Below are 18,081 nucleotides of genomic sequence, written 5' to 3'. Positions count from 1 at the left end.
CACCTGCTGCATTCCCATGCATATACCCACAACAGGCACATAATTAAAAAATAAAACTTTAAAACTATAAGTAATATTTTAAGACCCACTGACATAAAAATGCTATTGGTTGAAAGTTGTCTTATGAAAAGGAAGTACACCTTTCAGTTAGAACCTTACTTTTCTAAATTATATTTTGCTTGCATTTTGTGTGCTTACATGTGCATCTTGCGGTGCTTAGACAAAAGTTAGAGGACAACCGTTCTTTCTACCATGTTGGCAGCAGGTGTTGAGCCATTTCCTAGGCCTCCCAGTTAGAACCTTTGAGCTAAGTTTTTCTGAATGTTGCATTCCTAAAGAGAGTACAGAAAAGTACAAATTAAAACAATATGTTATGTCTAAGGTGGGGCAGAGGACGGTGTGTTGTCTATATTTGTGTGAGCTCCTGATCTTGAAAGTAATTCTGAAAACAGTTTTCTCCTTTCAGTGCTGGGGTCAGACCCAGGGCTTCATGGATGCTAGGCCTATGCTCTTATCTTTAAGCTATCCCTCAGCCTCCAAATTTATTTGGAATAGACAGAGTGTGGACTGTTGTATTACTTTTCTGTGTCTGTGATGAAACACCAAGGCCAGAAAGCAATTTAGAGAAGGAAGGGTTTGTTTGGACGTAGAACTCCACTGGACAAGAATCAGTCCTGTTGGGGAGGCCTGGCAGTAAATGGCAGGCATGGCAGCAGCAGGAGGAATCTGCCATCTCACATCCTCAAATGTAAGCTTGAGTGTAGTGGGCTAGAAGTAAGGCAGGGTTATAAACTCTCAAAGCCCAGTCCATTCTAAGATGCCCCCAGCAAAGCCAAGCCTCAGAAACCTTCCTGAGATAGGATCGCCAGCTGGAGACTAAGCATTCAGATACCTCAGCCTTTGGGGGACTTTTCCTATTCAAATCACCACAACTGTCTTACCCAGCTTAGTGATTAGTAGCCTGGTGAGACCTAACAGCAGGTCATCATTGTGAGCAACTGATGGTGAGGCCACACTGAGTGATCACTCACCTAGCCAGCTCCTGCCTTGTTGATCTCCAGGACAGGGAACTCTTGGTCTGAAGCAATAAGTCTAAATCATATATCTATTTTGAGAACTCTTCAGGTGTTCTGCTTTTTTTTTTTTTTTTTTTAATTTTTGTGTGTGTTGTTTATGGGAAAATTAAAAGAATTAAGCCCAAAATGTTTCTTTGCTGTCGTTTGAGGAAAGTGTTTAAGTTCAACCCCTGCATTTTAGAGAATGGTGTATTGTACACATTTTCCAGTTGCCAGGTTCTCATCCCTTCTGGCTTCCAAGCAAGAATCCATATAACTGCTGACTGATGTCAGCACACAAAATGACACAGGAGTTTGCTGCTTTCTACCTGTGTGAGACCTTCGGCAGGAACCCAGACCCTTTGAGTCAAATTCGTCTAGCAATAAGATGGGGCTAGATCCAACAAGAAAACATCACTTTGATGGGTAAAATTTACAGTCTTGCCTCATTTCCTTCCTTCCTTTTCTCTGTTCCCTGGCAGGGACTTACCTTGTTGAGTAAATTAATCTCCAGTTCTGAGTCCTGGATTTTTCTGCTGCCTCTGATTCCTGCTCTATTAGTCACCTCTTTTGTTTTTGTCTGGTAAATTCTTACCCGATAACAGCTTTGAGTATCCTTTGGAGGTGCCACTTTTCTGTAACCTTACAGCAGCAGCCTAAGGGTTTGTTTGTTTGTCTGTCTCTTTCTTTCTTTCTTTCTTTCTTTCTTTCTTTCTTTCTTTCTTTCTTTCTTTCTTTCTTTCTTTCTAAACAAACAAACCTTACAGCAGCAGCCTAAGGGTTTCTTTCTTTCTAAACCAACCAACCACCCACCCACCCACCCACCCCAGAACACTGGGTTTAAAATTTATCATCTTCCTGTATCAGCTTCCCTGGTGCTGGGGTTGTAGGTGTGTGCCATCACACAGAGAGCACTGGGAGCTGGAGATGGTGGTACCAATCTGTGATCCCAGCATTTGAGACGATGATGTAAAAGGATGACGAGTTTACGTTAGTCTGGGCCACGTTGAAAATTAAAGGCTGGCCTGGGGTACAGAATGAGACCTGTCTCAGAAACTATATCAACAATTTCTTTTGCATCTTTGGCAACCCCTGCCCTCCCCTGTGTGTGTACATGTATGTGTGTGTATGTTGTATGTATACATACACACACATGTTCATACGTGCGTGTGTGGGAAAGTCAGAGGTCAACTATGGCTGTCATTTTACAGGGCCATTCTACTTTTCGAGACAGGGTCTATCATTGGTCTGGAGCTTGTGTAGTGGCTAGGTTTGGTGGCCAGTGAACTCCAGGGATCTGCTAGTTTCAGCCCTACCCAGGGCTGGGATTACTAGTTCATATATCATGCTTGCAATTTTAAGTGGATTCTGGGGGTCAAACCATGGTCCTCATAGTTGCATAGCAAACATTTTATTGACTGAGCTATCTCTTTAGGCTCATTCTCATCCCTTCTCACTCATACGACATAGATGGATGCAAACATGAGGCCCCCCACCCCCCAGCTGCAGAGATGATTTTACCATTTCAAGCATTCTAGTGTATTGTCTTTAAGTTCCTTACACCTGTGGTGGTGGTAGTGGCTATATTCATATGTGCTCATGATCTTGTAAATAACTCTAAATATTTGAATTTATTTCATTATTATATATCTATTATAAAAATGTGAAAAAGTATAATTTGCAGTGCTGGGATCAACTCCAGAGCCTTGCACATGTGAGACAAGCACTCTACCAATAAGCTACATCCACAGCCTATCATTATCATTTTGATTTATTATTACCTTATTTAATTGGGATATTGTTCACATACATTTTAGTCATTTAACATGTACAGTTCTTTAGTTTTTCTTGAGTGCTCAGAGAGTGTAACCATCATCATGGCCCAAATTTAGGATGTTTTTATCATCTCAAAATGAAATTGTCTTCCTGGCTTAGTGGTAGACATATAGATATATAAGGCTCTAATGTTATACTGAGCGAAGGGAGGGACACACACACACACACACACACACACACACACACACACACACAGAGACACAGAGAGAGACAGAGAGAGACAGAGAGGCAGAGAGACAGAGACACATACACAGTCAGTCCGTTTACCAGGGTTTATCAGGTGCTACCCATTCCTGGCCTCTGCAGTTACCACCTTACTCTCTGCATCCTTAGGTTTATGTGTTCTGCACCTTCTGTATAAAAGTGTCACCATTCTTTGTGACTTGTAAGCATTTTCTCTGCAGACTGTAGGGCTGCAGTGACTAGGTTTATATCTTGGCTTTCCTCTTGCAAGTGTCACTGGTGCATGTGTCTTCTAACTTGACTCTGCCTCTAATTTGTAAAGTGGGAGGGAGATGATCGTAGTGTGTGTGGTGGATAAGTGAGTTAACATGGAGAGTGTGCAGGGCTGCTCATACCCTAGTAAGGACTCCATAATTTCTAACTGATTCATTTCTTGGTCTTCTGTGTTTATGTTTATTCTGTCTGTGTTGCTGCCAATTACCCTCAAGTACATAAAAACAGTTACTTAGACCAGTTCCTTTGTAGTCCTAAATCCTGAGGTAAGAATTTAGTCATTATCGAACTCTGTTCTTTCACAATGACTTAAGCTGGAGAAAAAAGCTACAGCATTTTGGCAGTATAATTATGTGTCCTCATTTGGCACCTCAGTGTATTTATTTGTATGAGAGATGATGCTCTCATCTGATTTAGTTAAAGTAAATCTAGGTCATTTGTTTTTAAAAGCCATGTTTAAATTTCATTAAAGTGAGTTTGTTTCCTCAAAAGTTGCTTTTGAGAGTAATTTCAAAATAAAACAAAATGTATTTTTCCTTTCATATTTTTTCCAAGATCAAAGATGTCTTATATTCTTTAAGAAAAATTCATGGTGTCCAAAACGTTCATATCATCATCGCCTTCAACACAGTCAAGGTTTCACTTGAGTGATTGATGGGACTTCAAAGAAACTGTTGAAAATAGCAATTCATTTTAAAAATAAAGTTCAATGTAAATACTGATCACATCTAGATTAAAGCATATAAGAGAGATTACAGATCACCAGACAAAAAACTGGAATCACTGACCTCCGAACCAGAACTCTGAGATCAGGACTTAACAGGGCTCTGCTGAGCTTTCTCTGAAGAACAAGTGTAAGTGGTATTTACTCTTTCTGGGTCACAGTTTCCACATCTGTAACTGGAGGCAGTTGGCCTAGACTACCTGTGGCGCTCATCCAGAGGGAGAGCTGCTTAGCCCATTTCTCACGGTGACAAGAAGCAGCTGAGTGGCATGTGCTGGAGTCTGGCTATTTTGGGAGGCTTGCATGAGCTAGAGTGAGCTTAGGCCAGCTTGTGGAACTCAATTGAGACCCTGTCTCAAAAGATTGGTGATGGTAGGGATACAGTTAGTCACTTTAGTGGAAGAGTATCTGCCTAGAATATGCAAGACCCTAGGTTCTATCTCCAGCTTCCAGACAGATGGACAGACAGGCAGGCATGGACACATGCATTGTCCTACAACCACATGTGCCAGTAGGGAAGGCTGCGGACTAGCCATCTAAGTGTCTGCTGTACTCTTTTCCATTGTTGATGCCATAGCCCTTCAAGTTATCTACTGAAGTGTGTTTTTACATTTCTGACATCTTGTGTATTCTCTTCTTCAGATAACTTTATTTTCAACACCTTCAAAATTTTTAACCATTCTGTGTCCTGAGGCGTTTTTAACTGAGTGGTTCCTTCTCTGTAAAAATTACTTATAAAAGGCAGGTATGGTGGCACACAGCTGTAATGCTGACACTTGGGAAGTGTAGACCGGTGTAAGGGTTAAGAGGTGAAGGGCATTCTCAAGCACCAGTCAGGGTTGTATTAGAGCCAGCCCCACTTCCACTCCCCTATTACTCCTCGTGCTCCCCGCACTCCCCATGCTCCCAGTGCCAAATTGTCTAGAAAGTAAGTGCCTGTATATAAGTTATTTTTTGTGACATAATAGGATTGTAGTCTTATGGGAGAAAAGCTTTTGCGATTGACACAATAAGTTTTCCCTTAAGATTTCAATTATTTTAAGAGGTTTTGCTTGTAATTAGGTGGTTTTCTATCTCATATTGTGACATGGTAGTCAGTTATGGGCCATAAAAGGTGGAGAGGTGTAGGGAATTTTTATAAGGGTCCATCATCCATCCAAAACATGTCCTTAAGTTACAGACTTAAATAAATGATAGGTGTCAAGTATGAATGTATTAGAATTATTTAAATGTACATAGTGACTTGGGATTAATAAAGATTTATTTAAAAATATTTTAACGTTTATAAAGCTCTTGAAATTTATAAGATGTTTATAATCTACGGTTCTAAGGTCTTCTAAAATCTTCTCAAGATTCACATTTGGAAAGATAGATCAAGAAACACCCTCTTCTCAAAAACACAGCAAGAAATCAGTGACATGCTCTCGTACCTTTGTCTTCAGGTGTGCGTGGATGGATCACTTACTGGAAGCAGCGCTGAGAGAACTTAAGCAGCCTCTGCTTGTTCACAGAATGTAGCTGCTGTAAGAGTTAAGACAAAACGAAAGTCATGGGAAAACGCTCTTGAGTCCTGTATTAGTTACTTTTTTTGTTGCTGTGATAAAACACAAGGCTTGACTAAGGCAACTTTTAGAGAGCCTTACAGTTTATTTGGGCCTTACAATTTCAGAGGGGTAAGATTCCATCACCACCATAGTGGGGAGCAGCTGAGTACTCATATCCCAAGCCACAAAAAGGAAGCCTAGAAAATGTACTGGGGATGGAAGGAGGCTTTGAAACCTAAGACCACCCCAGTGACACACCTTCTCTAACAAGGCTACATCTCCTGATCCCTCCCAAGCAGCCATCAACCAAGGCTTCCAGTGCCCAAGACCTTGTGTGTTTGGGGAGTCTTCTCAAGGAACCACAGCAGGTCCTTTCATCCTACTTAAAAATGCTGTTAGAAAAGATTATAGCTTTGTTTCTGATGATTAGTTTTGCTTACTAAGTTGTCAGAGTCAATGGTTGCCCAAAGTTTTACCAAACAACAAATACGTTATCTTCTAAGTATATAGGAAAATAACATTTACTAAAGTTTATGTCAGAGGAAGTATTGAGCAGTACCGGAATGCTTCTGGCCGTTTGCTGAGTGTGTCCTGTGATAGCTTGTGTTGACCTTTGGTTTACCATTACAGTCTCCTAGTAAACTCAGCAGATTTGTTATATTTAAGTTACTTACCCAATATTCTCTAGGTCCCCTGTTTTTTATTTAATATTTTAAAGTTGGCATGGGTCCTGAGTTCCATAAGGATGGTTTCATAGGTGTATGTAAATACATGTGAACATGTTCCCCAGTCCCTCTTTCTCCTTTCCCATCCCATTAGCCTCCATCATTCCCTTAGAGAGATTTTACTTCTATGTCATATATACTTACATAAATTTATGTATAACATCAGTGTTTAAGCCAGTCACAGAAGGACAATGCTTGTATGTATGTATGTATGTATGTATGTATGTATGTGTATGTGTGTGTATGTATGTATTGTTTGTTTTTGTTTAGACAAAATTTCCTGTGGTCAGGCTGGCCTTGAATTTCTGGTCCCCTGCCTCTGCCTCCCAGATTCTGGGGTTCCTGGTGTACGCCACTAGGTGTGATTGTTCCTGGTGTATGCCACTCGGTGTCGGTGTGATTGTTAGCTCCTTTGGGTTTGTGTGCCTACTCCAGAGATCGTGCTCAGAGTCAAGGAAGAGAAGAACCCTCTGGGATTGTTGGGGCACCAGTTTTATAAAGTCTCTTGGAGCCAGCCTGGAACCAGGGCTCTGAGTGGGTGAAGTGTTCAGAGTTCTTTGCCTCACTCTCTCAATGGAGAAGGAAGATGTTCATATTTATGTATTTCTATAAAATGCCTTGAAATGGTATCAGATGGACAGTGTTTGTTTGTGATGATAGTAGCCGAATAAAGGTCAAAATGTCATGGAAAACAACAAAACAAGCAGGAGAGAGAGTGATTAGTTCATTGTCAGCAGCTTAGAATGTTGCACTTAGAAGCAGTTAAACTGGCTAGAGGTGGGGCAAGGGAGAGAGCTGGGCAGTTTAAAGGCCCCAGCTACCATGGTGAGTGCTTGACTGTTTTGAAATGTGTATTTTAAAACCAGAAAACCCAACTGGAGTACTGTTTTTACTGTGTGCCTCGATAAAATGATTATTTCAAATCTAGTCTTGAGATTTAAATTTTTGTTGTCAGGTTTGTCAGTCTTTTGGACTTTTGGCTTTGATTATTCTTTCAAGATTTAAGTGGGAGAAGGAGAAATATATCAGTTTCGATCCTTTTGGTTAATAAATTGAGCAAGAAGGAATCATGCGAATCTAAGTTCATATGCAAAGATTCGATTAACATGAAGTATAACTAATTTATTGAACATTTATTAAAGTCAGACATTGTACTTACTCCTCCTCCTCCTCCCATCCGCTGGGAACTGAGCCCGGGGTGAAGGCATGCCATGCCAGCTCTCCACCACCGAGCTGCATTCCTCACCGTGGGGTCCATTTGGTAAAGCCTGATGCTCAGGCAGCCCAAGCTGGCCTCGCAGCGCCCAGCTATGTAGCCAGGCCCAAGTTCTGTATGTATTCTGAGCTGGTGGTTGGTTAAGATTAAGAGGACAGCTAGGAAGGGTTCTTGATTCTTGGAGGTTGACTCAGTATATAATTACACCGTCAGAGGCTTTCTTTTGAGAGCCCATCGCTGTCATCATATTGATATTAGTGATATCACATCCCAGTGTGTGGCATAATAAAAACCAATGGGAGTTTGAGACAAATTTGAATAGTGAAGATAGTTTGAAGTTTAAAGTTTGGGTCTTAGAAAAAACAAATGTCTTAAACATATGCTTGTCCAAACTCAGTAAATTAACATCCATTTTAGGATTTTTTTCTTTGTCCATATATATGTATATTTATGTTTATATTTTACAAAAATATGATGGTAGTCATATACTCACTATAAATACTCCTAGGGGATAATTTTAATCTCAATTAAAGATTTGTGTTTTTTTCTTGTTAAGTGGCTATACAGTTTTTCCATGTGGGAACATACTGAAAACCATTTGGTTATTTCTAATTTGTTTCTGTTTAAAGAACATCGGGAGGGATGGTTTAGTGTGTATTTCAGTGTATGCATGGGTGAAAAAGCTGTAGGATAAATTTCTAGAAAAGTAATCTGGTGTGTGCGTGTTGACAAATACCCGGGAGTGGTTCCATTGTTCGCAGGGTGTTTGAGCATGTTTTCACCTCATCTCTCCAGCCTGTTGAGGTTTGTGGACTGAAAGGTTAGAAAGTGGCTTCTAATTTTTGTTATGAAAAAAAAAAATCTTTAAAAAGCAGTTACTATTATCTTGTGCAGATATTTATTACTGTGTGAGTGTATAGTGTATGGGTGTGGGCTTGTGTGCTGCACGTGCATGTGGAGGTAAATGAGAACTTTGTGGGATCACCACTCTGTCCTTCCACGTCTTTGTGGGTTCTGGGATTGCAGTCAGGCCCCCAAGACTGAGTAACAAATACCTTTACCTGAGGCATCTTGATGACCACTTTTTCCTTAAATAAATTTAGTGTGCAACTTTCTATGTAGAGCAGGTTACCAGATCTCAAACTTGCAGCAGTCCTGCCTCTGACTCCTAAGTGCTAGGTACCAGGTGTGCACCAACATGTCTTACAAGTGTTCACACTCACGCATGCACGAACAAGCAATTTTTTTCATAAGGTTTCATGTAATGTAAGCTAGCCTGAAACTTGCTGAGCCAGTGAGTGAGGATGATACCTCTTTAAGCACAGGGATACAGGAATTTGCTAGCAAACATGGTTTATGCAGTGCAAGGGATTGAACCCAGAGCTTTATGCATGTCAGGCAAGTACTCTTCCAACTGAGATACGTCTCTAACCCCAAAACACATTTTCAAAAGGGTAGCCTTTATCTTATGTCTTCTGAGTAATTGACTGTCATTATTGGTTAATGAGATTTGAAAGAAGTTTATAGAAAGAATGAGTAACTAAGGCAGGTAGCACTGTTTCCAGTGCGGATGGAGACCCAAGCCATTTGGAGCTTGCCTGGCAAGTAACCCAGAATGCTTTGCTCATGTTCTGCAATATCACATGTTCTGTGAGAAATAGTTTCTTATCGGACAACGTACTGGGATGCAGTTTGTCACTTAGACACAGGCAGGCTGCTTTTGATTGGCTGCTGATATAGACCTGTTATTATCAGGTGCTTTCTATTTTTTCCCTGTCAGTGTTTTTTATTTATTTTTTTTTTGTTTGGTTTGTCTTTTGAGATGGTCTTGTATACCTTGGCTGAGACTGGTTATGTAGATCAAGCTGGTCTCAAACTCAGAAATCTCTGCCTTTGCATTCCATGTGTGTGCCACTATATCCTGGGAAAATGTTTTAAAAAATTACATTTATATCTGGCACATGTGGAGGTCAGAGGACAGTTTATGGAAATTGATCCTCTCCCCGGACCATGTGGCTCCCAGGATTGATCTCAGTTGATCAGTGCTGTGTCAGATGCCTTTACTGCTGAGCCATCTCATCTAGCCCCAAACCGCTTTTTTTTTTAATTATTAAAAAAAAAAAAAAAAGGGTGCGGTGGGGGTGGGGCGGCCCTGGAGAGATGGTTCAGTGGTTAAGAGCTCTGATTGATCTTCCAGAAGTTCCTGGTTCAATATCTAGCATCTACATGGTGGCTCACAACTATTCATAAATCCTATACCAGGGGATACAAGGACCTCTTGTGGCTTCCACAGACATGTCACACGTGTGGTGGATAGACAAAATATAGCAAGCAAAATATCTAAATATATAAAAATCAATTCCTAAAACTCCATGTGTGTGTGTGTATGTGTAAGTCAAGGGGCAACCTCCGGGAGTCAGTTCTCTCTGTTACTGGACATTTTGGGGAGTACTTTTTTGGTTGTCAAATGATAACTGGGAAAATCAGAAACCCTTCGTGAGGTTTTTAATATCATTAATAAGATATTTAAGAATGGACTCATAGAAGCTCAAGGACAAGTTTATTAGCATTTATAAAAACAAAACAAAACCAAAAATAACCCAGGGCAAGCAAGCCATAAATCTCAGCAGCTGCCTGAAGGAGACTAGGAAAGAGATGGGGTACGGGGTGGGGAGTCATGCTTGTTAAGTTGGCATGGAGGATAACCCACTACAGGGCAGACAAGCAACCACATGAGAGGGACAAGAGCTTTAGAGAAAGAATAAGGAATCCCCAAGTGCCAGAGAAAGCACGCTTCGGGGATGGGGGTGGGGGAGGGAAGGAAACATGCTTTTCTGAGTGATTCAGAAAAGTAGGCAGACGTAAGCTGTGTGGTTTTGCGAGGAGGTTGGAATTCTGGGATGGAGGAGCACATCATTTCAATCAGGAGATAATTACTCTATCTGTCTCTTAGCATGACTTAAGGTAAACCCAGCATCTGAGGGTTGGTCCCTTAGCCAGGTCACTGACCTGCCCAACTGGAGTATTTACCAAGGCCAGAGATCTCAATTCTTTTGACCAGAAGGAAATAGTTATCTCTTAATGGGTCCACTGTGGCACTTCTGCTGTATCGTTTCTACTTTATGAGTCAGGGACCAAACTCAAGCCATCAGGCTTGGTTGTGAGCCATCTTGCTGGCGGAATTGGTAGGGATGCCCTGACCTGTAAAGGACGTTTGTGGAAGTCTAGCTGGTTGTAATACCTGGTAGGAGAGCAGGTGGAAGGTGGGGCAGGAGGGAATGCTATTGGCATCTACTATAGACAGGCAAGAGCCGGCTCCCACCGTTTACAATGGGTCAGGTTGAGATTATTGCTAGTGCTTGCAGTTGAGAAGCCTTGTGCTGTGGTTTGCATCTTAAACATGTCCCAAAGATCTCTATGTTAAAGGCTTTTCTTTCTCAGAACTGGACAACTGGGAGGGAGGTGGAAGTTTTAAGATGGAGTCTTTGGAACATTGGGGTGTGCCCTCTGAGCGGATTGTGGGGTTCCAGTGCCTTCCTTTCTTCCATTTTTGCCTACTTGCCAAAGGTGAGTGCTTTTGCTGCCTTGTGCATTTTGGCACGATGCCTCTCCACATGCCCCACAGCAATGTGGTCAATGAGTTATGGAATGAAACTTGCAAAACTTTGAGGCAAATTTACTTTATTACTATTTTTTTTTTAATAAATGGTGTCTTGTGTTGGTTATAGTGATGGAAAGAAGGAGTTAGGGTACTCTGCATTAGAGCTGTCTGCTGCTTTTACTTGAACATAGCCTATCACATTTTGTTTGGCTATTTACTAGATTTACCTTTTACTATGTCAGGCTACCATATCTACAGCAGTTGACCGCCCATGGCTACTTCTGGAGATTGGTGCTATTTCCAGCTACTTCCCTTGGTTTTTGGCTCTCATATAGGCAAGGCTAGGTAGAGTTTAATATAATGAACCTTACTTAGTATTTTCTCTGAGGCTATAGAAACAGTTTAAAGATTTAACTTTTGGGTTTTGGTAAGGCTTCTGGTAATTTCTAGGCTGGAAAAAATGGCTGTTAGTACTTAGCCAATAAATACTTTTCTGCCCAATTGTGGAAGTAAAACAAACACTTAGCCCCATTCTTTTCTCCATATCTAAAATAAAGCAAAATACTCTCCAACAAAACAAAACAAAACAACACAAAAATAAAGCACTTAGTGATTCAAGGGGGCCTACATTGCTGTTCCTGCTGTACTTTTCACGTCTGCCACTGGCCTGGGCTGGCTGAGAAAAGCCCACAACCATGGCCGTCTGATTGCATTTCCAACAGGGAGGCTTGGGGAGTCCAAAGAAGGCTTGAGTCATCAGATGGTTTTAGAAAGCCAGATTCTTTCCATGAGGTCAACTTAAACCTGCTATGACTTTTAAACCTTTAGAGGAGGCTTGAGAGCCACATAGCATGGGACTCTGCTTGTTTAGTGGTTACTTCTAAAGGGCATTTTATATTCCTGCAAAAGAAACAGCAATTTTTTAAGCTCTAAACTGGAAGTAGCAGCTGCTTAGGGCGGCTTCTCATGAAATTAATTTCCAACTGGAAAATAAAATACCCTATCCTTTTTCCAAATCAATGTAGGTTTAGGTTATCATGTAAAGACTGCATTGAAAGAATACATAAATATTAGGTGCACAGTTCATATAGACATGCCCTTAGGTCCTGTAGTGCAGTGCTCAGAACTGTGAGTCATGCCACAGAGCAGCAGACAACGGCTGAGCTTACAGTTTCAGAGCAGAAAGTTTCTGCATGAGTGCAGGTCTAGACTAGAAGTTTCCCTCTTGCTACTGTGTCTGTCTTTGTTTCTTTGATTGCCTTGCTCCATGGTAAGAATATGATGGAAGCCACAACATAAGCCACACATGTAGTTTACACGTTTCTAAACCAGCCTAATGTCAGGTGCTTGGGAGGCAGAGGCAAGAGGATGATAAATTCAAGGCCAGCTTTGATAGTTTAGTGAGACCAGTCTCAAAATAAAAAGTATATAGTTTTAGGAAGGATTCTTGGACATAATAAATAATATGTAATTTGATTGGATTTAGAACTGTGTTTAAAGATGTTTGAAAGCTGAAAGACCAGTTTGTGAAGTATGAAGCAATAAAATTAAAAACTTAAAAATCAAAACCTTAAACATAATCTGGGCATGGTGACCCATCCTTTTAAGTTCTCACTTGAGAGGCTGAGGTGAGAGGATGGTGGCTAGTTCAAGACCAGTCTGGGCAACACAGTGACTCCACTGTTGGATAGGACTACCCTCTCTGAACCAAACAATGACCATCTCTGGGAGTTCAGCTGTGTCTGCTTGCAAAAAGACCACTCCTAAGCTGAGTATAGTGGCACACACCCTTAATCCCAGCACCTGGGAAGCAGAAGGAGGTAGATCTCTGACTTTGAGACCAGTGTGGTCTACAGAGTGAGTTCTAGGACAGCCAGGTCTACAAGGAGGGACCTATTCTCCATCCACTCATCCACCCATCCAACCCACAAAACCAAACAGAAACCCAAGACAAGTAAACACAAAAAGATCATCCATGCTGAACCTGTCTGTTGACATCCCCTCATAGGGTGAGAGTGGGGAGGGTCCTATAACTCTGGTGTGCATGCACTCCACACTGCCTGTTGTACCGGTTCTGCCCTTATTTTATATGGCCCAGAGGAGGGGCTAGAGCATAGGGGGGACATGGGTAGGTATGTAGGGCTCCATTTGTGTGGCTATGAGAAAGACTGCTGGGTAAAGACTGCAGAGAGGCCTTTGCGGGTTACCCATTCTCCTGGAAGTAGTCCTTTATTAGTGCATCCGCCTATGGGATAGTAGGGAGGGAGGAGGCAGGAAACAGGAGTGCCCCAGAAAGAAAACAGTAGGGGAAAGGAGAGGGAGGAGGGCAGGTGGAGTGCTGTGAATCTTTTGTAGTTTTCTGCTCTAATAACCCTAGCAGTGCTGTTGGTAAACACTAGATAGGCTTTCACAGTGTGTGTTTGCATGCATGTGTGTGTTACAGCATGCAACCCATAATATGAATAGTGGTCCAGCTACATAATAGATTTTTCTGCATGGACATGTTTGTGTGTGTAACTTTAGAACAGAATGGTTTTTTTTTAAGGATTTGTTAGATAACTTACTATTTGTATAAATGTTTCTACTCATGAGCACAATTTAAAAAATAGTTTCCTAGTAGAAATGTTTTTAAGAATCTGTGAAAAGTGGGGGAGAGGAGAGGAAAGTTGAGTGGGTTTAGGAAGAGAAGTGCTATAACTGACTGTCATTAGGACACTTCCTCAAGAAAATACCTTTGAGGATATTCTCCATCAGAAATGCGGTCCATGTGTGCACAGTCACACAGACAGTAACACGTTACTTCTCAAATGGTACAGAATGGAACAACTCTTACCATTTGTTTGCATATAAACAAGTAAGGAGGGTATTCTCATTGCATAGCTTTTAGTATGCTTTTTTAAAGTGTGTGTATATGGCTGGGCAGTGGTGGTGGCAGCACTTGGGAGGCAGAGGCAGAGGTATTTCTGAGTTCGAGGCCAATCTGGTCTACAGAGCGAGTTCCAGGACAGCTAGGGCTATACAGAGAAACTCTGTCTCAACAAACAAACAAACAAACAAACAAACAAACAAACAAACAAACGTGTGTGTGTGTGTGTGTGTGAAAGAGAGAGAGAGAGAGAGAGAGAGAGAGAGAGAGAGAGAGAGAGAGGAAGAGAGAACGCGCGAGCGAGACAGAGACAGACAGAAACAGAAAGAGAGAGAACACATATGTATGGAAAAGTCTTTATAGAGTTCTCTCCCCTTTCATCTTTACATGGAATCTGGGAGAGAAACAATAGACCATCAGGCTTGTGAACCAAGTGTCTTTACCCACTGAGCCATCTTGCTGGCCCTAGTGTACTTTTATCTGAACAACATAATAGTCCAGACCTTCTGTGAACTGAGTAACATCTAGGCCAAAATTACACAAAAGAGATAGAAACTGTAAGCAAGGTATGGGTAACACACCTTTGTAATCCTACCACTTAGGAAGTGGAGGCAGGAGGATCAGCATACAGAATTATTTTTGGTCTACATAGTGAGTTGTAGGCCAGCCGAGGCTACATGAGATCCTGCTGTCAAATCCAAACCAGGCAGGACTAGAAGTGTGACCTCTAAGGTGAGGTGACAAGATTGTTGTGGGTAGCTCTTTTTTGCTGCTTAGATTTCTTTTACATTCAAAAGAAATTATTAGCACAAATATGTTTGTTGTGGCTTACTGAAATATTAAAAATGAAGGCTGTGATTCCCACAGTGCCTTTCTAGTTGGAGAAAATGGTGAAGGGATTCCAAATAGTCCATGTGAGAAGAGGGGGCATTAAAGAAGCTGCCGACATGGCCACTCCATTGGACGTTTAAGGCTGTTATTGTGAATAATAGAGAGCAGAGAGAGAGAGCAGCAGAATGGACATGCCCATGGCTGTCTGCGTGCGAGTGAGAGGAGGACAGGGAACTGTGAGGCAGCAGGAGATAGAGGGATAGAGGGAGTGCTAGAGACTGGAGGTTATACTGAAGGTGAGGAGCTGTGGGGCTTGGGAATGTACAACAAGCACTTGTGAATAGGGCCTAAGGGAGCCTGGTGGCCGCATGGCCTTTGATGTGCAAGCATAGGTGCCTGTCTTTGGAGAGCTGTATGTCTCTTCTGCCAGAGGTAATCGGTTCCTGAGGAATGCTGGCTTTTGCCCTACCACCCTGTAGTCCAGCTTGAGCTCATTTCTGGATCATAGTCTGGATAGGCCGAACCTAACAGTCTGGATCTAGATTTACACCCGAGGTCTGACCTGCCCAGTCTTTGGAATACATTTGCACTACTTTTGAATTATAGCGGTGTTTCTGAAAATAATCTGTAAATGCACCATTCTTGTAATTGCCTCATTCTTAAACTGTTTGAATATTTCTGGGTGATTGACTCAATATATGCTTAAGGCAGATGAACATAAAAATAGTAGTGTTAATATAAGCAAGCTCTTTATGGAAAAGGAAATGACTACAGGTTCTTTTGCTCTTTATAACTGGTATAGTTCAGAGATGGGTCGGGAAGGGAAGTGCCCATGCATTTTGATACTCTTGACTTCCGCTCATAGAGTCTTGAGTCTACATCTCCAGGTTTAGCTTTTCTTCAGTCCAGGTTTCCATTTCTGGCTACTGCTAAGGCACTTCAAATTTAGCATGCCCCGAATTTCTCTAGGATCTCTTCTTTTAGGGTTGCCCATTTTAGGGAAAGACTCTGTCTTTTCTTTTGTGGCACAAATGCCATCTGTCTGGCCTGATGCGTCCTCCCTTCCTGCCCTGCTCTCTCATTCCCCACCCCGCTCTGCTCCTGCCCTTTCCTTCCAGGAGTCCCCAGGAGGTCTTTCCCCCAGCCTGGTACTTTTATAGTTACCTTTCACTGAAGCTGGTGGAATGTGCCTTCAGTTTCCTCTGTGTGGGTTTCCTGCCATTCTCAAGGATACTGACTATGACTCCCTTCCTAAGCTAGATCCACTAGACACTGGGCTTTGCTCCTCTTGGTTCCCTTGCAGGGCCTAGAAAGCCCTTCTTCCCCATGTGCTTCTGGCCAGGTTGGCTGTCTGTCTGCACAGTCAGCGAGGATATCACCTCTCTGCTACAGATGAGTGTCTCTTCGTTCCCACTGAGCGTTCTCCTCATCCAGCACTTTCTGCACTGCTGTGTTGTTAGGTATTGTGAGCCTGCACCTGTCTTCCCATATTGCTTTGCCTTTTCTCTTCTCTACTGCTCTTGTCTCCTTTTGACATTCTGCAGTGTTGCTCTTGACACTTAGCTGTCTGAACTCGACCAGGACAGAACTCTTTATCACTTTTGTTCATTGCTGATTTATTGGTACTGTTAACAGTGCATAGGCCATAGAAAATACCAAGAAAGATGTAGGGGCAGTACGTAATTGTAAGTTCAGGACCCAGCTCAGTAAGGGAAGAGATGATAACAGGGTTTTTCTCAGTCTCTGTAGGGCCCTTTGTGTCCGTGTTGGTCCTTATAGTAAATACAGTTAAACATGTTTTATTCATCCAGATCAATCCCCCCCCCCTTTTTTTTAGAGTCAGTTCTTCTCTCTGCTTTCTTGTTTCAGATGTCCTTGTTTTTAATTTGTGTTTCATATCACTCCAGTTATCCCCCAACCCCCTTTCTTTAGTAATCAAACCCCAACAGTTAAATTACTTAGCCACTTCTCAAAGTTAGCGCGTTTATAGAATTTGGTATATGCAGAGTCCCAACCCACTTATGGCTACGTGACAGCAATTTTCAAGCAGTTTTGCTCAAATAAGCTTGATTTTGTATAACAAGGTTAGTCCCTTTCTTCCACCCCCTTTGTGTTGAATACAATTTTTTCTTTCATGTTTAGGTAGTGTCCGTATTGTTTTTGCGAGCTTGACACAAGCTGGAGTTATCTGAGAAGAGGTAATCAGAGATTGAGAAAATACATCAATAAGATTAGCCTATAGACAAGCCTGTGGGATATTTTCTTAATTAGTGATTGATATGGGAGGCCCCACTGTGGGTGGTACCATCCCTGGGTAGGTGGACTGGGGGGTATTTAAGGAGCAAACCATGAGAAGCAATCCAGTAAGCAGCACCCCTCCATGGCTTCTGCCTCCTTTCATGCCGTGATTTCCTCAGTGATGGACTTTGACATGTGAGTTCTAAGCTGAAATAAACCCTTTCTTCCCGAAGTTGCGTTTGTTCATGGTGTTTATCACAGCAGTAGGAACTCTAATAAGACAGGTGTTGCATAACATGGTGTTTTTGTCTGTTATAAATATTGAACTGTAACAATTAAGCTGTTTCATTACTCTTGAATATTGAACCAATTGAATTTACAGACAGCATGTGTTTCCTGGTACCATGCTATAGCAGTGAACACATTGTTTTTTTTTCCTTTCTTTTTCTGTGGTGGATTTACTTCTATTTTCCTCTGCAAGATTTATTATAATCTGTTTTATTTTTAATAGGTTCATTGCTATTTAATATTTAAAAATAATAAAAATAGAGGGCTAGAGTTGGCGTAGTGGTTGAGAGCACCTTTTGTTCTTGCAAAGGATATGAGTTTGATTTTTCAGCACCCACATGAAGGTCCACCTTCTTGGGCAGCAGGCACACATGTGCTGCATAGACATACATGTAGGCGAAACACTCATGCACATAAAATAATAAGAATAAATCTAAAAAGATAAAATAAAGATAATTTGAAGTTAAAGATTTAAAAGAATCACTAATTTTTATTACATTTATTTAGTGTATATGTGTATCTCTGTGTCTATGTCTCTGTATATTTGTGCATGTGGGGTGTGTGTGTGTGTGTGTGTATGTGTGTAGTGTAAAAGTCAGAGGACAAGTTGTGTGAGTTGGTTTTCTCCAATCAGGTTGGCTCTGCCTGTCACACTTAGGCCATTAAGCTTGTTAGTAAGTGCCCTTTATACACTGATCTTA

General features: G+C 41.6%; 1 protein-coding gene across 4 annotated transcripts in view; it reads left to right on the top strand.

Annotated features, from left to right (window-relative positions):
- Positions 1 to 18,081, top strand: part of Ppp2r5e (protein phosphatase 2, regulatory subunit B', epsilon) — a 146,775-nt gene that overhangs the window by 39,459 nt on the left and 89,235 nt on the right. Inside the window, exon 1 of one of the 4 annotated variants that reach the window (XM_006515927.4) lies at positions 6,625 to 7,165. The exons of the other annotated variants lie outside the window; for them this stretch is intronic. Coding sequence (XP_006515990.1) covers positions 7,084 to 7,165 — 82 coding nt within the window. The 5' untranslated portion in view covers positions 6,625 to 7,083. Of the gene's footprint in view, positions 1 to 6,624; positions 7,166 to 18,081 lie in introns of those variants that run through there. 4 annotated transcript variants of the gene reach the window in all.

The sequence above is a fragment of the Mus musculus genome, chromosome 12 (genome assembly GCF_000001635.26).
Source record: "Mus musculus strain C57BL/6J chromosome 12, GRCm38.p6 C57BL/6J".
Taxonomy (NCBI): domain Eukaryota; kingdom Metazoa; phylum Chordata; class Mammalia; order Rodentia; family Muridae; genus Mus; species Mus musculus.
Note: the sequence above shows the minus strand (reverse complement) of the source record. Positions and strands in the feature narration are given on the sequence as shown.